Consider the following 25,153-nt stretch of genomic DNA (forward strand, 5'->3'; position numbering starts at 1 on the left):
TCTTGTTCTTTTCGGCTAAACAAACATACTGTTTGGGAAATCGAAAATGATATACATCCCTCACTCTTTTTCCCCGTCCATGTGTCAAGCATTTGTTAGTTAAATCCAATAATAACGGGACCTCCTGTTAATCTCAATTCAGGGATCAAGGGTTAAAAACGATAACACCTGATTAATCTCAATTCAGGGATCAAGGGTTAAAAACGATAACACCTGATGAGGGAAAAGAGTGGGGGAAGTAAGTGGGGAAGTGCAGCACTTCGACTGGGAAATTATCTTATACTCTGGCTTTTTTCTGTTATAGCAAAAAAGAATTGGAGATGGTATAAAGCTTTCATTGACTTTACTGTATACTTAATTCATTACATTGTTAGTCAACATTAAAGTATCATACCAACATATTTTGGGAAATTATCTTATACTCTGGCCTTATTTTATTTTATTTTTATTGGAGAATTGAAGATGGTATAAAGCTTTCACTGATCTGTATACTTAACTCATCACATTGTTACTCAACAGTGAAGTATCATACTAACATATTTTACGCAGCAAAAATGATCAAACTTTTAGTGTTATATATCATTCTTATCCTTTCTTTACCATGAAAAACTAATTGCTTATTTTATACTGCTTGAGCCCGAAAATGAAGAATTTATTAAGTTGATATTTATGAGATAGTAGTGTTTTCAAAATTTGTAGACTTGCAAAATTCATAAATCAGGGATAAGCAACTAATGCATATCACTAGAATGTACAAATAGTTGAAATAAGTTTCTTAGATCAATTGGAGAAAATTTCTTAGAAATTTAGTGCCATTTATTGTAGAGACAACATTAACATGAGAAAATGCTAGGTAATTTTTTTTTTCTTTTTCTTTTTTATCTCTTCTTATTTCTTCTCATGTAATGGTGGCGATCTAAAGTACCTGAGGTGTTACAATAGCAACATATTTTCATTTATTGGTCGATTAATCTCAGTGGTTTCTTTTATTTGTTAGTTAGATATACAGGGAAGCTACATATTGATGAAATACAACAGGACGCACTTAGTAACAGCTGTTGATTACCCAACCTCTTCATATTGCTTACTACATTCCTTTCTAAAATCTTGTTTGCGTAGCTCCTTTTCGGTTTGGGGATGGGTCAAATCTAGGATAATATAGAGAGATAGGATCGCAACTAGAAAGCCTTAACCATGGGTGACATTGTTGATGCTGAGTAATTACTCTTATTTGCTAGTTCTTCTTCCTCATCGTCTTCCTCTGCCTCCCAAAGGAAATGTGCATATGCTCCCATCACAAAGCTGCAAATGAAAACACTATGAGAACCACGCGAGATGACCCAATTAGGAGAAGAGAATAATCTCACGGGCACAAATTCACCCAAGTGTACCCGAACAATATTAGTCCCAATCATGCATGGATGACAACATACAAGGCTATGATGCATTATGCACGGATGATGAGCGTATACAAGCTTTGTACAGTTAGCTGAAGTAAAATTTTAAAGCACTGTACTTCAGATACTACCTAACCAGAATTTTCACAAGGATCTGACTTTATCAAGTTACCTAAGGAAAGAATAACTTCAAAAGGACTGATTTTGGGAAAATGATTTTCCTCTCGAAAACTCACCAATCACGTGGAGCAACTTGAACAGCTCGTTCGAAGTAAGATTTAGCTCTGGATCCGTCTTTCTGTGTCTCCCAAATGAGTTTGCCGTAGAGACATAACACCTCTCCATCAGGACCTGATGGATTACTTGCCAATATTGCTCTGGAATAATACTCTTCTGCTTTCGCAACATCTCTCTCCACCTAAATCAATTCAAAATTTCAAATCAGATTAAATCAAAACAAAAATCTACAAAGAGAATAATAAGCTTTTGAATGTACCTCATATAAGAATTTCCCATAATTCCTTAATAAAAGAGGATCACCAGGATTGGATTTTAACATTTCCAAATAATAATCACCAATTTTACCCTGTTCATCACTTAGATTATCAACCCTCGTTCCAATTCCTCCATTATAGAATTCTAATTCCTCAGGAACAACCTCACTCTCCAACCAATTTCCAGTTACAAAACCCTTATCATCAGGATCGGTCAATTCTTCAAAATCTTCTTCAGGGATTCTAGCTGGAAATGATCTAGATCCATGTCCAGAACTGAATAATTCAGATCCATTATATTTGTTGTTAAACGTACTAAACATATCAGTCTCAGAGTAAGCTCTTCTAATCACACTAGATTTATTATTCCTTTTACTACTCGAGACGATATTATTTACTTCCAACTGCAGGAAATTATTAGATCTTGTGGGTGAATTATTCTTACCCGGGAATAAAATTCCAGTCACTGAATCATGAAATGATGACATTGAAGCTTTAGGTGGCGAAGTTTGTACCAACGAGGATAACGAGGATGATGAATTTAACGGTGATGATCCTGTTCTGATCAATAATGCTGATTTCATTTCGATTAATCCTCTCAAATGTTTCTAATCTTAGAATGAAAAACAAAAATTCTGAGTGAATCTTTTTGATCTTTTTTAGGGTTTTTCAGTGAGATGGAAGTTTGTGAACAACAACTTTATTTATAGAGAAGCGAAAAAGAAGAACTGGTGCCAACTAGAAATGCTGATGGCGTTTAACGGACTGACACGTATTTTGATGCACGTGACAGCTCGTGACGGTACCTTTTTAGGTCTCAGTTATTGTAGTCGTAGAGAAATGAAAGTTGTTACATGTGTCAAGGTGGTTCATGCATCTTGATGCTGGTATCTAAAGGGAGCGGACATGGTTTCTGTTAGTGTACGGTCTACGGATTTGATGTTCCCACTGGAATATTATAGTTTGATAGTTTTCTAAAGCTGAGTGTAGTTTTCTACACCAAACTCGGAAAAACCGAGGGTTTATCCCGACCAGCCTTTTCAGGGACGTAGTTTGATATACCGGCCATGGTGCTAACAACTTGGATACCGTCGTTTGTACGTTCCCTGCACATGAGATGGATAAGTGGAAAGAAGAGAAGTATATTTCGAATGAGAAATGGCGCAAGATAAGTAAGGAATCAGCTGCTTCGTGTGGCCCAAAAGAGTAAAAGTGTACGATCACATGGTCTATGGAGACGTAGAAGATAACATACAGGTTCGTTATCAGAGAGAGGCATATTACGGAGACCCATAACTTTGGTCTGCTTGTGAGTTGTGTGACAATGAGATACTGCTGCGGATGCTGGAATATTGGAATACATTTTGGTTATACTGTATGTAGAGAAGTCCTACTAAAAGTTGGGAGATGATAGTTTTCATGTGGTTATTTATGGTTAGTAGTAAGTTTGAAGAGAATTTTTCTTTTTTTTCCCCCTCCGTATAATTCATTTGTAATTGAATCAAAGACCAGTATTCATAAGCACATCACAAGGGATGACTAAATTTTGTAGAGCTAGAACGATGGGCGGGTGATTGCAATAGTCACCTTCAAAAATAGAAAAAGTTATGAACCAAAGGTGATTAACGACGACAACTGATAATAAAGGTTACCAATTATATCAAGATGGATAATAAGAGATCCCATTTGATGTTTCGATTTTGTCATCTCTTTGAACATGAACGAAATTGGTTATGTACAAACAAGAAAGGATTTAATTTAAGGCCACAAAAAAGTTGCTTAACTTGATGTTATAAGCGCAAATAACAAGTCCCGAAAGAGACTGAGGGGTTATAGAAGGATTATGCAAGTAATACATCAATAGTAATACATAAGCTTTCCCCTTTATTAGCCATGTTCCTTTCTCTTTAAAAGGTATAAACAAATAGATTAGTCTCATAGATTAATATCGAGAGGGAGAACTGCCAGTAATTCAGACTTGGGTCCTATCAAAATCTTTCTGAATTCAAGCTCACCAAACATCTCAGTTATTTTCTAACTAGATAGTCACTTTACATGTGCAATTTTATGTGTCAGGCAGCAACAACAAAAACAACATTTCGCAGTTTGGTGGCAGTTCTCACTAAAAGAGTCCTGCTAATGAATTTTCTTTAGGTGTCCATATTGCACGCTGTTGTTCAATGTGCCAAGGAAGACAACTTGGCCAACATTCACAAAATAGAGACAAGCAGACACCCTATATATCTTATGCATTGATCCTCATCTGTGATATTTTAGGCCTAAACTTGAGCTTCTAACTTCTAGGTATACGTATACAACGATCAGAGCTTCAAAGTGAATGTTACAAAAACGAACTTTAGAGATTAACCTCTCAACAATGGTTGTTATTGACCTTTCTTTAGCTTTGAAGCAGATGATGAAGCCAAGGATGAAGATACTGGACGTTTACTGGAAGATTTAATTATAAAAAGAAGCGTCTCCAAGAGCATCGCAAAAACTAGACCAAGGATACCACCGGCAGCATTCTACAACGCAAAACACCACATTTCAGTAACTGAAAGGAGGGAGTGTCTAGTTTTTCTATTATAAAAAGATTATATTAAGGTTCTAACTGCACAAATGTGTAGGATAATACAAAGCAATACCATGACGGGGTTATGATTAAACAGAGCCCTGAATGCAGCATATCCCACCAAATAACCCGTAAACATAGTAACGGCCACATGGAGACCTGTAAAACATAAAGATAAAATGCACTTTCAACTTATTAATCTGAAGAAGCAAAGACCATAGAAACAATATCTTCAAACACAGCTAGATAAGTGGTTGTAAGAAAGAAAAAAAGCCATAGAGTAAGAAAACAAGAGTCGCAGAAGCATAAGACTGTAGTATTTTATTCCAAATAGGGGAAGAAACAACCCCGTTGCGCGAGAAAGATAATACTATGCTTCAAAGGTAGCAGTCACACCTTCGTTATGTTCATACGGGTTATATATAAACTGAAACATCAATTAATAATTAACCAACACATATTATGATACCTCCTAGGTGTAACAATGTTATCTAGCTTTTAACTTAACTCTTAATAAAGATAAAACTCATTTGTAAATTTTATAACCCTTTCCTAACAAAAAAAAAAGTACATAAGAAAAGGGATATACACTACTAACAGGGTTAACCCAGCGAAATGTCAAGACATTATCATCAAGATTCAGAATTAGTATTGTCAGTAAGAATGAGCCAGAGATAGGGACTGACAGTTAACATTATGCAAGTTAATGGCTCGAGTTCTTTGAATTAGAGCTAGAAGGATTGGGAATGGAAAACCTCAAGCTAAGTGATACTAAGCTAGAATTCTGATAACTTAGTAACTACGTATATAAAAGCAATCAACTATCGATAACTCTGATGGATTAATTAAGAACTCTGTATTAAGGAAAACAATAGCTGCAAGAGATGGTACAGATTCTCAGAGTTGCAACTGACTATAATTACGATCCTAGGCAAGGTGTGAAGTTAATACGTAGCCTCCTATAGGGGTGTAAATATTACCCGAAAAAACTCAGCCTGCCCGTACCCGCCCAAGCCCGCCTGTACCTGAAATTGCCCAAAGCCTGTTATGGCCCGTTGCGGGCTACCCGGCCTGGCCTGGATTAATTTATTGGGCGGTCTCGGGCTTTGCGATTAATTATGATGCCCGGCCTGATACCCGGCCTGGTGCCCGGCCTGAAAGGCTTCTATGTGCTATTAATCATTTAATATCCTCTTAAAAAGACTTAAAAGTTACAATGTTATAATTGTCAATTTTGTGTCAAGAAAAATAAAATATATAATTGTTTTTACTTATAATTAACCTTTTCAAAACATTAATGGTAATATATTTTCTTATTAGAAAGTTTATTGTACTCTAATTAATTATTTATTATAGCCTAAAATTAAAAATTTGTCAGTGTAATTTAAATATAAAATAATACTATCACTTTACTTACGATATGTGATGTTGGAAGGGAAAGGATATTGTATTTAATACCGTTCATTTGAAAATTTAAACTTAAAAAAAAAAATCAAAATAGTGGCCTGTCCGGCCCGATCTGGCCTGCCCGTATAAAAAGCGGGCTTTGGGTAGCAAATTATCTACTTGTACCCGGCCTGTCCGGCCTGAATTTGTTTACGGGCTCACAAATATTAAGCCTGGCCTGCCCGGCCTGTCTTAGTTTTTGGGTCGGGCGGCCCGGCCTGCCCGAATTTACACCCCTAGCCTCCTATGACCAAAGTAGATTTTCAGGTTTTCAGATTTGCTAAGAAGTGGGCAGCCAAAACGACTCTATCAGTGGGGATTGGGAACTCCTCTACCTACACTCCCCAAGGCCAAATCAGGTAGAGTCTACAAAGATCTGCACCAATATAATAAGGTAAACGAACTCCAAGGGGTTGGCTGTGTTGGATTTTCAGCTCTTTAATTATCATTACTCAGATTTTCTGCTGCCCAGTGATCTTTTATCACCCTCTTGTTGTTTTCTGACCATAAAAAGACGGCATCTTGATATGTAAAATCTTCCACTTTGTCTTATCACTTACACCACAACTTCACACTCTTTAACTATAAGTAGGAAGTAACAGAACACCATATAAAATTTCATCATGTTCTCAGAAAACCAACAGAAAAAATTAAATCATACCAACCCTAGTTGAGGAACATATAATAACCAGGGGATATAGAAGTAGAATGTTAGAGTTTCAGACCTGTAATTATCATTACTTAGACCTAAACATGATTTCACCCAAGATAACCCTAGCAAGCATAATCAGTTCACCAATAACTTACACGGGCGCCAAACTTGTTTTGAAGCTTTAACACAATTGGCATGAACTGATTCAGAAGAAGAAATAAAAATAACAAAGAAATTAATGACTTGGACTTCTACTTCTATTTCCTCATACTCAATTGATGAATAAAACATAATTTTAGTTTTATGTATGAGGGTAGAAAAGTGTCCTAGTCATGCATGCCACATGTTTCTCCCAACTTTCCATCATGAGTTAGAGAGACACACCTCATCCCTACAAGGGACAACTCACTAGTTATCTTTAACTTAATTCAGAATTAACCTTAAGCTAGTCTTGGTGCATGGTTAGACTATAAACACACGTTAATGGTATTAGTTTATACTAATTAACCTTAAGCTAGTCTTGGTGCATGGTTAGACTATAAACAAGCGTTAATAGTAATAGCTTATACTAATTTAGATCTGTTGCACAAACCATAAAAAGCCAACGCGCTGGTCTTTCTCATACCTCTAAATAAAGTAGTTACTGGACGAGAAGACAAAATGAAGTGTTTGTCACTAGCATGGAAGCAGCCTTGATTCCTCAACAAAGTCCGGGACAAGTTGAAACTCTTCACTCATCTCCAATGCTTCAAATTCTATGATAGATGCACACCTCTCAGTCAATTTCATCAATACCAGCCATAGCAACTTATAGGTCACGAGTCACGACAGATTAGGTTATGCTCACATTTCCCCATTCGTGAATTTATGCTATAACCTACAGGGATCTGGCTCTAAAGGGCTATAGAGCAAGCCTGAAACCCGTTCTATTGTTTATAGCCCAGAGCCCTTATCCTCAAGGTCAAGTGAAGCTGCCAATGAAAGAGTCGCTTAGTGTAATTAATAGATCTGAGCTCAGAAACTCTATACAACCCTTTCTCGACCTGTGCAAATAGAGCCCACTACAACTCATCCCTTTCCCGATTTTCAGTCTCATCATATACACTATTCTCCATCTTTCTTCAACAAACAAGGAGCTTTACCATTAGAAAAATGCTTCCAGAGAAGCTCTTCAACTAGAATTGACTTTGGCAGAAGTATACCTATTACCAAAATGCCCAATCCATCCCAATATGGTTACACTCATTTAGGTTTAATAGACTTCTACGAGCTTAATTGTAACCAAATATCTCCTTATTGGTTTAACTTCAGTTCCCAACAAAAACAACACCCCATGAATTTTCTATTCCAACTTTAATGTTAATTGTAGCAATCTACTTCTTGGTTTAACTTCAATTCCCAACAAAACAACCCATGAATTCTCTATTTCAACTCTAATGTTTTATGACAATAAGGTAAGGCGCCAAAAATCTCTTCACCAGATTTTCTATTTGTATTCAGCTTTCTCAAAATATAAGCTCCAATCATACAAATTTATAGTGGTGTTGCCACCTTGTAAGCAAACCTAATAACGCCACTAACTTAAAACTCTTCTCTGCTTTTAAGTTATCACATCTCCCGTTCTTTTTGAATGAACTTATTTTCCACATTAGAACACCTTTATAAATCACTAGATGACTGCTGGCACGGTGGGAGACCGGTGGAATATAACCTATACGATCTAGTCTCTGTTGTTGAAGTTTATGCAAATTAAAACACTAGAGATGCAAGTACGCAAGTGCTATAAGGAAACCAAACATCTGAATCACCAACCAGACAAGTAAGAATTCTGGTTTTGACCCTGTCCCGTCGAAGTGATATCTTGGCAGTACATATAGATCAATTAAGAACATTAACACAAACGCAAGACTAAATCAGCAAACTATTACACCATTGACATAATTCACCATTAAGAAGATCTTTTTCAAAATGGACAACCTTTAATCCAACTTCCGATACCCCCAAATCATTATCAAATGAAACTCGGTCCAAACCCACGGTACACAGTCAAATGAAATTGGTTAGGAACAGGATAGTAGCGCTATCCCATTACCCATATGCTTCCTCTCGTCTGTGATCCACTAGAGTCCTAAGTAGTTGAACTGAATATTTCTTGCTTTTTTCAGTATAACTAAGACAGCTTCTTGCTTTCTGTTTTTGGTTTCCCAAGCAGTCGCAAGTTCTAGTCCTCGTTAGGTGCCTATTTTTCTGTTCGCTATTTTGAGTAATTTTCAACTGGGCAAAAAAACAACTGCAAGGATCTCACTGATGTATCTTGGGAGTTCAACATAGCATGGGTTAACTTGACATGTTGTTTACGTAGAAATCATCCCGTACAAGATTATCTTGATTGGATATTTGTCTCTCAGTTTAGTTTAACTTAAAAGTTTCCTCAAAGAAAAAAATAGAATTTGAACTTCAGAGATTTTATCAAACAGTTTTGTCTACAGAAATGATAATGCTTGCTGTTTTTGACCTTGTATGCAAACCTTATAATGTCAGAAACTACATAGTAGTCTTATCTACTTAACAGTTTCAACATCTGCCATTGTGTTTGGATGAACTTATTTGAATATTTGAACACTTTATAAATTAAATATGAAATATTAGCAAGAGATGGAATTTGAATCTTACCAAACCCAACTTGATCTTTATAAGATGAGAAAGGCTCATCGGTCTGTTCAACAGGAGTAATATCTTTGACAAGCTCTTTATACTCTCTTCGTTCAGCCAAATCCGACAGCTTCTTCAATCTCTCCTGAAGTTCTTTGCTCTGCAAAATTCAAACAATTAAGAAAAAAAGGAAATGGAAATGTATAAACTTTACTATGAGCGAGCTTTGATTACCTTCTCTCTAGGTTTTGGGCTGGAGAAAACAAAATTAGAACCAGAAAAAAGATGAAGCAGATCAGACCTGGTTGAAGGGAGAGATTCAGACCAGATATTTCTTAATGATTTATATGGAATTGAAGGTTGAGATAAGAGATTTGTAGCGATTTGACGAAGTTCATCTGTTAGATTTAGATCTGATTTTGCTGAACTAAGAAAAGACTTTATAATTTCGTTGTTTGCTATCATTAGACCTTTTGGATTTGAAATATCTTCATCTCCTGCCATGGTTTTTTCTGATTTTTAGGTTAGGTAGATTGGTGGAATATATACTGCTACAACCGTTGCCACCGGGGGAGGGCCGACCGTAGAAAAATCTGAATACGGGATTTGTCTGACTTTTTTCGAATTAGTCGATCCACAGACAAAATATGGTTGCATGATGTGTTATGCATCGTTTGTGGTGATTTGCATAATGGTTATGTGTCCATTTTCGAGAATTGTGCCTAAAGTATAAGTATCACTTTTCTTGAAACGGAGGGAGTACATCGTTTTATTAGTTGTAACGGAAAATTAGTTGATGCATAAACCGAAAATTAAATTAGTTGATGCATAAACCGAAAATTAGTTGATGCATAAACCGAAATATGACTACATAAAATATAATGTATTAGTGTATGATCCGTGCCGTAACGGCCTGGGTGCCCAATAGGAAATGCAAACTGATTCAAGCACAACTCTTGTCAGGTAGCTTGATTATCAAGTTTTAATCATGAATGGAAAGTGGATTGCAGTTGTATACACATAAAGGTAAACTACACCAATTGACAATGTATCGGATGCTCATTAACAATCCTAAATGGCCCATCAACAAATCCAACTTTTTTGTGAAAGAAAACAGAAAACATAAAACATAAAACAAAGCATAATGGTAGAAAGAAAACATAATGGTAATTTACATAACCAAATGGGTCCGCAACATATTACCTATATCAACGATGAATTTAAGGTCGTTCGTCAGGTCAACTCTCTTTCATGTGATGGGTATGTAATACATGAGAATTTCACAGAAAATGCACATAGGAAGGACCCCGTCTTATCAGGTTTAAATGCCACGACTTTATTATAATGTTGTTCTTAATACCTCAACAACGTTTATAATCACCAACACCAACTCAGACGCCAGTAGAGGTCCTTTAGATTGTGGATTACTAAGCACAATATTCCGAAAATTCTATAGCAGAAACACGGGATGAATCGATACACTGTAAGATGTAGCTTTCATCTTAACATGCTGCTTGTCATGTATTGTTGCATACCACTGTCAGAATATTAAAGGTGTATCGTTGTTGCAAACTTCATCTGAATGCCTGTACAATGAGGCACCGAGAGTCCCACTTGAGATATCTTTGATTGTAGTAGATTCTACTGCACCAGACTTGTCATGTGCAGCTGTAATTTTGTTCATTGTGGCAATTCAGTGCTGCGTAACAAATGAAACATAGTAGTATTAGATTATTTACATGCCAGCGCTTGTGGTGACTTGTGAATTTGAAAACCAATGAATCAGGGTTATTATCTACCTGAACTTCATAGGCACCAAGATCACCAGTGCTACCATCCAAGAAACTCCTCAAAGCTTTATCCCTGTGTCAGAAATACCACCATCGTAAATCCTAGTTTATTAAGAGTAGCACTCTTACATTAACAAATTTCGAAATCCAGAAGAAATATTGTGTGTGCAGATCAAAGCTGGGTGCTGAAGAAACTTGCCCTAATATTGTTAAGCATCAAGAGACAATAGTTGAACACGAATACTGCTACAATGCAATGTGTGCCGTGGCCCAAGATATATAATTTAAATTAGTCCATGCTACCATAAACTGGAATGCAACAATCTTATTTTGCACTCTCATTTTTCTAGCATTAATCTGGATCACCCTCGTTCTGAGGTATACAGTAATCTGTTGTATTTGTTTAGACTGATTTCTTTGTCTGAAAAATACAACTTGAACACCAGCATCATGAACACAATCGAATATTTACATTTTCAGCACATGCGCATTAGCTAAATGGGAACACAATAAGAAAGTTTACACTTGAAACGATCAAAAAGCACTTTAAAGACCCAAAAAAAAAACAATTTAAGGAACTGAAGTGCTAACGGAAAGGGGAATATCAATGCACAAAACTCTAATAATGAATGTAGAAAAGGTTGAAAGAAATTACCTTACATGCCAAATTCAAAAATCTTAAATTTCAAAAATAAGAACAATGAATTCTATACAAAAAAAAAGAGATTGAGAATCAGAAAACTAAAGCTTACCCCAAATGAGTTGATCTGTTGGAGAAAGATATAAAAATCTTAATTTGAGATAAACACACAGTATCTGTATGGGAGCATTCTATATTAAGATTAGAATTATTAAGCTTAATGAGTCGATCAGATATTAAGATTCGAGAAGAAAATGGTGTATGAAGTTGGAGTAGTGATAGTGGATAATTATTTTATTTTACTTTCTGCTATGGTTTCTAGACATTCATCAGAATCTACTAAGATCGATACAATTCACTTTAATTATTTTTTTTACCGTTTCATATTTCTTACTTCGAAACAGTAAGTATAATAGCAACAAAGACTTGATGTGCGATAAATATCACAGTTCGTAGGGGAAACTAACATGGTAGCATGGGGTACAACTGTAATTGATGGTGGTTGGACTGATTAAGACAAATGGGGTGGTCTTTAATGGCTGTCCCTAACAAACGCTGACAAAATTATATATTAAAGTTTCACAATGAGCTCAAGGTACTGTTTTTATTCCGATATCTTCTGGTGTAATATTAAACAAATCAAGATCTATATCATTCTGAAATTTGTAAAGTGCTAATACACCATTAAACCCTTAATAATCAAACTGACCAATTGGTTTAAGGCGAAGGAATGGTTTTCAGTTGGTTCAATTGGTAGATTTCGACATGGCACACGAATGGTGTGATTCCAACATTAAACAAATGGTGACTCAGTTTTTTCCTTCTAGAAACATGTTTCAATAACATTTATATAATAAATAAATCAGTAAGCAAATCATACTTATTTACCTCTAAATGTCGTGTTTGTTGGATCAATAACAACTGATGCTTTAGTATCAACTGGTCTGGCTAAGCTTGGTTATGAATATGTAAACCTTGGTAAGCTCATGAATATCACCATTTTAGGACGTGCAAATTCATCCTTCCATCTTAATCCCATTATGTATATTATCATTTCAGGACGTGCAAATTCATCCTTCTATCTTAGATTCTTAATCCCACTATTCACTGATCCATTTTTTCATCATATGACTGTTGGGCTGAATTTGATCATGACACGGAGGTTCCTATTTGTCACTTTCATCTTTATCGCCATAATTTTGTACATTAACAACTGATGCAGGTAGTTCCCACCCATGCTCATATTTGGTGGTAGATGCAAATATCACAGAATAGATAGTCAAGTTACTAAAATTCCCAACAAAAGTTGCACGAACAAAGCAACCCACCAGAGGTTGCCACCCATTCTCACCTGCACAGAGAAAAGTGGCTTCAGTATATTCTTGTATCTAACAACAAACACCTTTGCGCAACTACTGACTCCATAGTGAAGCTGGAAAAAAAAATCACAGGGAAAGATATAATTTTCTGCATTGAAGAAAAAGCACGTAAGAAAGTATGCGCAGATAATAAGTATTGTAAGTATCCAGATAATTGCTCTGAACTTCCAGTGGATTATATTAACAAAAAGCACTTTAGGAAGCATATACATGAACAAAAATGAGCCCCTGATAAATTCAACTGGCAGGGAAAAAGAGCACATTACCCAAATCAAACAAAAATTCGACCATGGTCTAAGTCAATGTTAGATTTATCCACTCTTATATCAAACAATACTTATCAGAACTCAGAGATTAAAATCATTGATTCACTCCAAAATTTAATAGATTTCAAAATGAAACTTTAGGATCAGTTAACATCAAACTTGAGTATCTTAAAAACTAAACCTTACATATATCTAATAACAACAACATCTAAACCTAACACAGAAATCAATTAAGAAATAATTGTATGGCTCAATTGTAACAGTTCTTATTGAACTCAAACTGTGTGACAAATACATCCCAAACCGATAAATCAAGTGAAATTCAATCTATACATACCTGAGACGGATGTTGGCATGCAACACAACAATAATCTCCACAAAATCTGCAACAATTAAACTCCCATAATTTCTGTAAAAACCTGAAAGAAAACATTTGAGGATAAAAACTCCAGCTAAGAAGCAAACTGAATTCAAACCAAATACTTACATGCCTATCACCAAACTGAACTCAAAACGTTTGTTATGATTATGATTTATCATTCTTAATTGGGTTTCTTTAAACCAAATCTTACCTGAATTGTTGGTGTTAATAGATCATATTTCACCACCATGTCTACTTAATTTCTCAAAAATTGAAGATACAAAAGAAACCCAATTAATCTCTTAGAACTATGCACTTCTTGGATCCGCGATAAGATTCATCAGAAAACCATCCAACCGATTTCTTAGCTTCATATACAATCTGTGAAGTGAAATTCCTGTACATAAAAACACCAAATCAAAATTCGAAACAAACCCACAATCTGAAACGAACCTATTAGCAAACCCCACTCCCTATCAGTTTAAGAAGATTTAGATTACTGATTAGAGAGATCATCAAAGTTGCAATTTTGGAAAAGAAAATATAAACAGTTAACAAATTGAAAACCTTAACAGAAAACCTTAACTAATTGTTCTTTCAACATCCCCGATATCTCGATATCTAATCTTGCCGAATCCACTTGATTCACTCTAGATATCGGTGGCTGTCAACAACAAATTGAAGAAAAACCGTAAAACCCTAGAAAATTAAATAGTACAACTGAGTAAAAAAAAAACATTTGTTTGGGAAAAAAAGGGAGAACCTGAGAAGAAGAAGAAGAAGAAGAAGAAGAAGATGAAGTGACAGAGTGTTGCTGCCACTGAGGAAGTAATATTTGAGATGTATTAACCCAAGCATCTTCTGTCTGATGGTATCTCCAAAGAGGGAAGGAATATGAAGAAATTAAAAATGGGATCTTAATCTGGTGGAGTGAAGATAAACCTTGGAACATGAATGAGGAACTTAATGCAGTGAATGCTGTTTCTGGCGTTATGGAAGATCAATTGTGGAGAAATTGGGTAGGTATTGAATTTTTTATTGTAACCGTAAAGAGTGAGTTTATGAACTCCCTTTTATGTGTGTAACACATGAAGAGGTTGAACATGGGACGTTGGATGAGAGCGTATGAGAGGGGTTCGTTTTGGGCCACGATTTATCTCTCAACTTTTCACCACTCTGGTAGAAAATGGTGGCCGTGGATGGAAATAAAAGACCCATCCAGAACCGTTAGATCATCAAAAACACATTTGTGATGGTTTGCATAATGGATATACATTTAATTATTTTAAAATTGTGCCTAAAATGATAAATATCTCTGAATTTTTCGTAAAAACTTTGAATTTGATATTGTTGTTTTTACTCATTACGTTGATTTTTTTATAATTTTTCCAACGAGATGAAATTTATAAAATTTCAAGACACGAAATTTTGGATCACGTACATTAAAGTTTGCTTTCCAATTATACCCCTAAAAATAGGATACATAAGGAGTTATAGTAATTGGACTAAAAGAAAAGGATAATGGTGACGAGTGAAAAAGACCAACCATGGACACCAAATCCAATCTTTTTTATGTTAATTGATTGATCGCTTATATTTTACAAAAGAAAGTGACCATATAAAGGTCCTCCCTCGCTTCGCTCGGTCGGCCCAACTAGCAACCATAACAAGGTTAACATAGTAATCTAGGCAAGTGAAAGTCATTTCGTTAAAAAGGAGTAAAAGCTGTACTGGTCCGGGAAAAGCTGATTTTTGGTCAAATACAATAGATTTCCGATAAATTTTTTTGATCATCGTGGTGAAAAGCTACACTGTGCTTCGAAGCAAAAAAGAAAAAGAAAAAAAGCTACACCGCGTAAGTATTACGGACCTTCTCTGAGATAATTAGATCCCCTAAAAGCAACTGCAGTGATGCGAGCATGATCAAAGACCAAAAACCAAATAAAACTAAAAAAATTGGGTTTAGTCAGTTGTGCTACCCTATGGTAGAGGAGCATATTTGGTCGAGCGCAACTATAATTTCCGTTTGATGTGGGACGGTGGTATAATCAGCGTTCGTTTGGGGCATACATATAAATTACGCATGTTGTGGGGCGTAGATCAAACTAACGCCTGTTGTGGCGCGGGTGTATAATTCACGCCCCACTGAGAGATGTACTTTATACTTACGCATGGAGCGGAAGGTGATGCCACCGCCTGTAACCAAAAAAGGTTAATGAACTTACAAACTTTAGTTAGTAGGGAGCTCAGTTACTCTTCGATGCATCATATGAGAATTTATGTAACAGGTTGTAGTTTGGTAGGTTAATGGACGCCACAAATCAGATGTTAATTAATTTTTCCCCCATGTTCTTTTCATACATCACAGTGCTTGCTGCACATTATGGAATATTAGAATTGAGCGAACATTATAAGTTTGCCTTTTAACGGATGGGTGTATAATTCACGTACCACCAGGAGAACTTTATAAATGCGCCTCATTCAAACGTCATTTAAAGTTACGCCTCACTAAACGTACGTAAATTATATATCTGCTTCACATGAAACGTAATTTATATGTGAGCTTGCTATGGAACGTACTTTAAATTTCCGCTCGACCAAATATAGTTTTGGTCCGAATTTTAGACCAAATTTAGTCTGATATTTGGTTTTACTCTATTTTTTAATCTTTACTCCGTTCCACTATGGTAGGTTTGTGGACCAAATTTTTAGTTATGCTCGTCCATTGTGGATGCTCTAAGAACCCGGAAAAACAAGTACGCAACTAAGTTGTCAATTTTATTTTTTAGGATACCACCAACATTTACTTTTTAGGATACTACCAACTTGTTTGATGTGGGAATTAGCTTTGGTTCAATGGTATTTGTAGGATATTGTCACACCTTCGAATGCCTCTTGCAAATTTCTGCGAAAGTGTAACCCGGCAGCACAGTGATTTTGTGAATCAAGCTTCACCCACCTGCACTTGAGCCTTATAATGCAAACAGCCAACTCTTCAGTTCTACAACGGAAGCGTTTTAGCCTTCTTTCTCTTCACTTAATTTTTCAAATGCACCCTATAATGCATCCAAGCATTGCGAAACATTGACAACAACAATCAGTCAACCAAGAACACTTAGAACATGACACAATCAACTCATTTTATTGCATCAAAGGGAAGAAATACTAAACTTGCCCACTTAGGGACTTACACAGACTTGTTCCTCTTGAACCAAGCCTTAGCATTACAAAAACTCTCTTAATTTGAGTCTCACACTCTCCTATGTAATACTGCCGAATTTCCCATGCCTTAGGAATATTTATACAACAACTTTACCGGCCAAAAATCGTGCACAATTATTGCACACGCATGGGAAAACCATCTGTCCCATAAAGCAGTTCCATAACCGCCTATAATTGTGTTAACTGGCCAGTTCTTCTCTAAATTGGCGCCATCTTCCAACACCTATTCTCTAGAAGTTATGAACACTCTCTCACGCTTATAAACTTGCTTTATAATCGTTCTACTTTGTCTCGCATCATTGGCATACTTGTGAAGCCCGTAACCAACTTCTAACCGTCACTTGAGCCGTATTGCACAACTGTTGCGCTATACTTAAACCTTCTGAAAAGATGAAGGTACCCAAATATACCTCAAACTAAAACTTTTCCACCTATAAGTTCTTTCTCCGAAAGTGACTGTTTATGGACTGAGCCGAGACAATACAACTAATTGGTTCACACTTCGTGTGATCGTCTATGGATATGAGATCGAGACAATACGACAACAAGATAACTTGTGTGATTGACTATGGATACAAGATCGAGACAATACAACAACGAAGTATGTTTACTTGATCAAAGGTTTGGACTTAACCAAACACAATAGGATTGCTATCAAGAAAGTATGAATTAACGTTTGTGTAATTTACTTTAAATTATAATAACAACAATTATAATTGCGGAAAATAAAAGTAAATGACACAGCAAGATTTTGTTAACGAGGAAACCACAAATGCAGAAAAATCCCGGGACCTTGTCCATAATTGAATGCTCTCAGGATTAAGCTGTTATACAAAATCTAAATCAGCTTCGTATAGTTGAGACCAAGCAACTAAACCTATAGTTCACCTAGTTCCATCTGTATCCCTGCGCCTCCAACTTGCAATAAGTCACGCACTTGGAACAATTCCTTTGGTTCGTATTCCAAACAGTAAAGGAACAACAAATCTGTTCGGTAACAACTCTTTTCAATCAAGTGATATGAGTTTGACAAAAGGCTCTTCCGTTTATCCCAATAAACTCCTTGTCAGGTCCTTAGATCTATCTTTTCAACAACTACCAAAGTAATTGTTAAGATTATGCAATCAATACTTTGAATCACAAAGAATTGTATTGATGCCGATCTACTCAACTAATCAATTAAATATATCACAAAGATAAACCGATTATAGTTGGATCATTTTCCAACCGTAACAAGCTTTGTGCACACCAAAGATTATGAACCCCAAATATCTTCTTTGTCTTCAAATATTCTTTGATCTTCAATAAACACCCGCACACAATCAACTTGAATCTCTTGTGATCAATCACACACAAAACGGAGTCTGTTAACAATGGGTTATCAGAAGACGTTTTTAGATCCACAAACAGTCTAAAGATCCCCGTCGAAACTTCGATCTAGTTTGAGTGAATCTTATATCAGAAGAGAAGATTCTCAAGCATAAACAAACTAGGTGTAATCAAAGTTCAACCAGCGTTAGTCAATCAAATCAATCGAAAACTAATCATAAACTGCAATTATCTAGTTTCCCACCAACGGTACTAATAGAGTTTCTCAATCCCAAAGAAGTCTTTAAACCGAGCGATCGTTTCGCCTAATTATGGTACTTTCCTCTCCGAATAGGCGGCTCCACCAGTAACAACACAACTAGGCAGTTTTGTTGGCTCTGAGGATTAGTTTGCTAGAAATGAAAACTTCAGTATTTATAGACCAAGGAAGTTTGTACACCAAGGAATTTCCAAAACCGAATATTTTCAAAGATGTGCAACAAACTCAAAAAACGGTTTTCATAATTCCTGGAAATTCTCTGTCCAATTAATGACCGAAATCTCAGTAGAAAATCTCCAATTAGTAAATGCACATTACTAATTTTTATTTTCTAAAGATATGCATTTTAATTGCTGGAAATTAAAATCATATAAAACTAAAAACCTTAATTAAAAGATTCTCAATTTATTTCGATCCGGGATTCTCCTTTAGCTATTAAGGAATATCTTTGAACAATAAAAGATAAGAGTTACTGCACATGTTCAAAGTATGTCGACATCTTTACTTTGTAAATCCTTTTTCATATTTACAATTTTGGAACCGATTTGCCACACTTCCAAACAAGTTTAGAATTGGTTCACCTGACTTCCAAGAACTATGTGATTGATTATCCTATCAAATCACCATTAATGGGTTTCACGGTTCTACCTCAACATAAAGTTTCGGTTCTACCTCCAAGTGGGTACTAGGATCGGTTACACTAGTTACCATAAAATGGCTAACTAAGTACAAGGATCGGTTACCACTTCTTATGGTAAAACTTGTGATCGGTTGACCAAGTGATAGGATCGGTTACACCAACTTACTAAAACTTATTAAACCTTTTACAAGGATGGATTACATTCTCTCTTGTGATCGTTCACACCTCTTACTAGGATCGGTTACCCAATGGCTAGTATTTAGTCACACCAAATTCAAGATATCGATCTTACCATCTTAGGTGATTACTTAAGATCGGTTTCACTAATAAAAGTCATATCAATACAAAAGTCAGGCCTTGTGAATAGTTTTACCAACATACAAACAAGTTATACTAAACACACATATTGGTACAAAAGATTTGCAATAACAATACCAATAAGCCTAGCGATTTTCCTTTCGACTCACAAAAAAAGTTTATGAATTTACTTCCTTTAAACGAATGTAAAACATTGTTTCGTAGGACGAAATCTTCATTCATACCCATACATAATCACAATAGCAATCATACGATCATGTCGATGTCTTATATACGAAGTTCAAAAGATAGACGTTATACTTCGTATTGTAATTCCTTAATATTATGTCTAACTAGAGTATAATCATTCACAGCTTCGCAGTTATGTTTTCTATATGCACGACTTGAAAGATACGTTGGAGAATGAAACAGTTCAAACATTACTAACCTCAAGTGGAAGGATGATGTCATCGTTGTAGCTCCTTAGTTCTTCACATTCTTCAAGTCTTCACGTAATACTTGTAATGTATCATATCCTAATACTTTCAAGCTAACTTATACGAAGTTGACTCTAGTAATAATCAAGTGACTCTTTAAATGAGTTTTGGTTCACTAAAATATGACAACCAATCTTGACATACCAACGCTTGGTGGGTTCAACCAAGCTATGCTCTAACACCTTCATATTGCACAACCGTTGCTCTACAATCATCTCGGCCACTTCCTTAGCTCATTCTGGTTATATATGCGCCATATGCTTCACTTAGACAATTTACTTCACAATAACAATGCCACTCTTGCATTGCTAGCTTGTTTGCACTGTTCAAGCTTTGGCCCTGCCTTGAACTAATGTCATAGACCAACTCTTGGCCTATTCTACCTTCTTGCATCATCCTTGAGTTTGGGACGACTCAATTCCATATATATGCCTCAATGTCAACATCGCATGTTGCATCTTGTCACTTTGGCTTTGCCTTGCCTTTTCCTCAATGAAGCTTCATTGCGTCGGCCAATAAGCTTCATTACTTAGCCAAATGTCTTTTACCGTGTAGCGCTACCTTTGTGCTTCACTGGACCTGTAGGGTCTTGCTATTTCAGCAACTTGACAATCTATGCAGTATCATGCAATCATTGTCGGACACTGACTTGGCCTGCAACACTGTAACGCGCAATCATTATGCGTCACTTGCCTGACTGGTCATAGACCTCCCCCACCCAATCTGTTTAACGTCGTCGTTGAACGCGACCCAGTATAAACATTATACTTGTCTTAACTTCGCCGAATGCATTTTCAGAACCTCTTTTGAAACTCAACAATCATTGCTAGATTTCGCAATATGCCTTAGCCAACTTTTCATACTTTAACATCAGCATCACTTAGTTTAACTTCCTTGCTACTGATCTCATCTACTTGAGCCACATCTTAGCGTTGTGCACTGCGTTTCAACTGCTTCTCAAATCATGCATCAATATTCAAAATGCAAACTTGAAATTCTTCTTAACCAATCCTCAAAATTAGGCCTGAATTTCACTTGAATCATTTACGCCTAAGTGTAGGAACATAATGATTCTTCTCAAAGTGATCACCACGATCATTACCATAGTCTTTCGCCTCCCGACTTTGCCTTTTGCATCTAACTCAACATGACAAGGACTTATAAACGACTTGGCCTTCAATTTCAATCAGTTCTGCTGGCACTTGCCTGGGACTGTTGTCCTCCATGCCCTCCGTTAAGCACGTCACAAAGTACATTGGGGTTCTCTTTGTATAAGACATCCAAACTTAACACTTCATGCCTCGCCAAATTATGATCATGCAAAACTCATTCAAGAACTCATTTCTCCGAATGTGGCTACTAAGCATAAACTCTCTATACTTAGGCCAACTTGCATACCCGAACCAGAAACTTGCGAGTTTGCTTTTCCTAACTCGCTAAAGCAAAACTATTGAGTTGCTACCCATCTACGCAACTGTGAGTAACTATCTTTTGGACATAACATAGCTAACCTTTTAGCTGTCCATACGCCATACCTTCACAGTCAATATATTTCCAACTATTTCTTTGAACTGCATAGTTATATCACCTGGAAAGTGTGTGTCTTTCTCTTGGCCATGAGTTCTACCCAACTCATGTTTGCTGATGGAATGATTTCTAACCTGTTGTATTGCTTGCACTGTCGCTGCTCATCCGCCATCGTGCCATATTGCAATCCCCAAACAACAATATCACTTTCGAATCAACTAGGACCCTTGTTTTATGCTTTGCTTATTAGCTTTGAACTTGTCTTGTTATCGCATACGTTAGGCTAAGTATGTTATCGCAACATCTTCCCATGAACTAGCTTTACATCGTAAATAAAGAGGCAGGACATTATAAACGAAAACACCTTCATTCATTACTGCTTTTACATAACAAGACCATGTACCATTACATGATTTGATCCACCGATCATTGGAAAGCTAAAACTTCATTAACAAAGCAACTTTCTTACACCAAAGAAAAGTATATACAAACTTGAAGACTCAAATAAAAGTCTGTACAGCCAAACTCTACACAATGAGTTTGCAACAACCAACAACTAAAGCTACACATAACAAGATCATAAGACACCGTGTTTTCTGCACTAAGTGTTTCCAATGGAGACAACAACACTCCTTGTTCTAGCTTAGTTTATACCTTTGTCGAAGTGAGCGAAAACTTCGCTACGACGCCTCTTCCTCGAACTTTCACTTCGGATTTCGCGAGTCTTGCTAGAATGACTCCCATAGTCATCCCCAACTGATGCATTAAGTTGCTTATTGCATGGACATCTTCTAGCGAAATGTAAACCCTTGCTAATGAAACATCCCATATACTTCCAGACTGAAGAGAATAATTTATCTTCCTTTGGTTCATGCTTGCGCTTACTGCCTATAGATTTTTCCTTTCCTTTGGCTTTACCTTCACAGGGTTGCACATCTTCAGTTGTTGTGCAACTGGTAAGCTCTCTTACTGCTTGAATAGCCATTTGTATACTTTGAATTTTGCGCTTGTTAAGTTCAGCAATAACTAAAGAATTCGCGCCAGACAGAAATTGGAACATCTGATCCTATTCACTCATGCCACGCACTTCTTGCACCAATGCAAGGAAATTTTCAGCATAGGCCTGTGGTGTACCCGTCATTTTTACCCTACGTAAACTTTCTCTTGCGTACCAAGCACCATTGCTCGGCCAGAACTGACATCTCAGTCCATCTTTCATGTCATTCCAAGACATATGATTGGCATAACCAGCATCTTTGTCTTATTGCAGCATAGTTCTCCACCAAACCTTTGCATCATCACTTAGGTAATTGCCTGCGAGGGTTACCTTTTGTCCTTCCCCAGTTCCATTCGCTTCAAAGTATGCCTCAACGTCACACAAGAAATTTTCAACTTCTCTAGCATTTCTGGAACCAACATAAACTCTTGGCTCGGAAACTCGATTAGAGCTTTCTCCATTCACGTTTGCCCCTGCAAACATGCCATCACTGATCAACTTACGAAGGCTTGTCATCTCCTCGGACATTTGTTGCGCATGGCCTGTTAGTATGGTCTTCATATTACTGAATTTCCCCTTCAATTCAGTCACTTCAGCATTAGTTTCGCAATTCACCAACGCTGCATCAGACACCTTGTCCTCAACTGCACCCACTTTTTCGTCAAATTCTTTGAACCAATCTGATGTTCTTCCTTCAAGTAAATCTAGCCTGCCTTCAGAAACAAGGGGAATATCCAGGCCATCACAACCCATGTCTATGGTCAGATTGCCAAGATCAACATACTCCTCTAATTGATCAAACATACCTGGTAGTTCTTCGTCGATCATAGTGCCAATAGAACCCATTTCTAATGCAAGTTCTCTGAAAATAATGCACCACTTACTTGTTCACAGGAAAATAACTTAAGAGAGAAAGAAGTACCAGCATATTATCCAACAAATACACTTGAACTGTGTACCAAATGCAGCTCTGATACCCGAACTGTCACACCTCCAAATGCCTCTTGCAAATTTCTGCGAAAGTGTAACCCGACAGCACAGTGGTTCTGTGAATCAAGCTTCACCCACCTGCACTTCAGCCTTATAAGTTTGCACCAATGCAAACATCCAACTCTTCAGTTCTACAATGGAAGTCTTTTAGCCTTCTTTCTCTTCACTTAACTTCTCAAATGCACCCCATAATGCATTCAAGCATTGCCATACATTGCCCACAACAATCAGTCAACCAATAACACTTAGAACATGACACAATCAACTCATTTTATTGCATCAAAGGGAAGAAATACAAAACTTGACCACTTGGGGACTTCCACACATTTGTTCCTCTTGAACTAAGCCTTAGCATTACAAAAACTCTCTTAATTTGAGTCTTACACTCTCCTATGTAAGCCTGCCGAATTTCCCATGCCTTAGGACTATTTATACAAAAACTTTACTGGCCAAAAATCGTGCACGACTGTTGCACATGCATGGACAACCATATGTCCCATAAAGCAGTTCCATAACCGCCTATAATTATGCTAACTGGCCAGTTCCTCTCTAAATTGGCGCCATCGTCCAACGCCTGTTCTCTAGCAGTTATGAACACTCTCTCACGCTTATAAACTTGCTTTATAGACGTTCTACTTTGTCTCGCGTCATTGGCATACTGGTGAAGGCCGTAACCAACTCCTAACCCTACTTGAGTCTATTGCACAACTGTTGCGCTTTACTGAAACCTTCATATTGCACAACTGTTGCGCTACAATCACCACGGCCACTTCCTTAGCTCATTCAGGTTATATATGTGGCATATGCTTCACTTAGCCAATTTACTTGACAATAACAATGTCACTCTTGCATTGCTAGCTTGTTTGCACTGTTCAAGCTTTGACCCTGCCTTGAACTAATGCCATATACCAACTCTTGGCCTATTCTACCTTCTTGCATCATCCTTGAGTTTGGGCCAACTCAATTCCATGGATATGCCTTAATACCAACATTGCATGTTGCATCTTGTCACTTTGGCTTTTCCTTGCCTTTTCCTCAATGAAGCTTCATTCTGTCGGCCAATAAGCTTCATTACTTAGCCAAATGTCTTTACAATGTAGCGCTACCTTTGCGCGTCACCGGCCCTGTTAACGATCTCTACAGTATCTCGCAATCATTGTCGGACGCTGACTTGGTCTGCAATACTTTAACGCGCAATCATTATGCGTCACTTGCCTGACTGGTCATAGATATACACCACGGTGCCTAACCTGATAAGCGGCCACGGGGACTAAATAATGCAGTTTGAAGTGTAGAAAAAGCAAATAGGATATATGTCACTTCCCTGATTCAGCCTAGGATTTCCTTGTGTTTACAGTGAATTTGGAGTTACAGCCAAGCATCATGGACTGGAACGAAAGTTGTTGAAATGAATGTCAGGCATTCTAACAATGGTCATTCTGCATAATGTTGTTTCTAATCCACATTTCAGTGAAGCGCACGCCTCGAATACGCAGCACAAGTAACAGGCAACAGCAATAATGATGGCAGCTTTACGTAATGCAGGACCATTTGGGATGTATTGGGAGTGAACAAAGAAAAATTATCAGCAAATAATAATACAGATTCTATCCTGTCCACATCCTGGTAAAATATCTCTGTAATTGAAGAATGATTTCCACTCATCATTTAAGAAAATAATCTCAGAATATTACTTCATATCAAATTCCTCTGACTGATCCGGCAAACAACCCCAACTGAAAAGCT

General features: G+C 36.8%; 2 protein-coding genes and 1 long non-coding RNA gene across 7 annotated transcripts; all 3 read right to left on the reverse strand.

Moving 5' to 3' along the window:
• Positions 1-880: 880 nt before the first annotated feature.
• Positions 881-2,579, reverse strand: LOC113301998. Its single transcript, XM_026550824.1, has 3 exons — positions 1,894-2,579; positions 1,634-1,815; positions 881-1,302 (listed from the first exon to the last, which is right to left on the reverse strand). Exons 1-3 carry the CDS (start codon positions 2,473-2,475, stop codon positions 1,179-1,181), a joined length of 888 nt encoding a protein of 295 aa, XP_026406609.1. The 5' UTR covers positions 2,476-2,579; the 3' UTR covers positions 881-1,178.
• Positions 2,580-3,758: 1,179 nt separating this feature from the next.
• On the reverse strand, positions 3,759-9,746 carry LOC113301999. Its single transcript, XM_026550825.1, has 4 exons — positions 9,448-9,746; positions 9,235-9,373; positions 4,537-4,622; positions 3,759-4,416 (listed from the first exon to the last, which is right to left on the reverse strand). Exons 1-4 carry the CDS (start codon positions 9,715-9,717, stop codon positions 4,276-4,278), a joined length of 636 nt encoding a protein of 211 aa, XP_026406610.1. The 5' UTR covers positions 9,718-9,746; the 3' UTR covers positions 3,759-4,275.
• Positions 9,747-10,343: 597 nt separating this feature from the next.
• Positions 10,344-14,689, reverse strand: LOC113302001. 5 transcript variants are annotated; one of them, XR_003336603.1, is made up of 7 exons: positions 14,413-14,689; positions 14,236-14,313; positions 13,861-14,046; positions 13,626-13,707; positions 12,532-12,994; positions 11,013-11,076; positions 10,344-10,912 (listed from the first exon to the last, which is right to left on the reverse strand). It is a non-coding gene; the product is annotated as an uncharacterized LOC113302001 (long non-coding RNA). The 5 variants fall into 5 exon arrangements; XR_003336602.1 differs by having other exon boundaries at positions 14,230-14,313; XR_003336601.1 differs by having other exon boundaries at positions 14,217-14,313.
• Positions 14,690-25,153: the final 10,464 nt, after the last annotated feature.

Source organism: Papaver somniferum, chromosome 8, assembly GCF_003573695.1.
Source record: "Papaver somniferum cultivar HN1 chromosome 8, ASM357369v1, whole genome shotgun sequence".
NCBI classification, from domain to species: domain Eukaryota; kingdom Viridiplantae; phylum Streptophyta; class Magnoliopsida; order Ranunculales; family Papaveraceae; genus Papaver; species Papaver somniferum.

Excerpts from the sequence above, each read along its gene's own strand:
- LOC113301998 (XM_026550824.1), bottom strand. The coding sequence starts at position 2,475 with ATGAAATCAGCATTATTGATCAGAACAGGATCATCACCGTTAAATTCA. Across the intron at positions 1,816-1,893 it reads ATGGGAAATTCTTATATGAG|GTGGAGAGAGATGTTGCGAA; the intron begins GTACATTCAAAA and ends GAATTGATTTAG. Across the intron at positions 1,303-1,633 it reads CAAGTTGCTCCACGTGATTG|CTTTGTGATGGGAGCATATG; the intron begins GTGAGTTTTCGA and ends TTTCATTTGCAG.
- LOC113301999 (XM_026550825.1), bottom strand. The coding sequence starts at position 9,717 with ATGGCAGGAGATGAAGATATTTCAAATCCAAAAGGTCTAATGATAGCA. Across the intron at positions 4,623-9,234 it reads TAAAGATCAAGTTGGGTTTG|GTCTCCATGTGGCCGTTACT; the intron begins GTAAGATTCAAA and ends TATGTTTTACAG. Across the intron at positions 4,417-4,536 it reads TTAATCATAACCCCGTCATG|AATGCTGCCGGTGGTATCCT; the intron begins GTATTGCTTTGT and ends TTTGCGTTGTAG.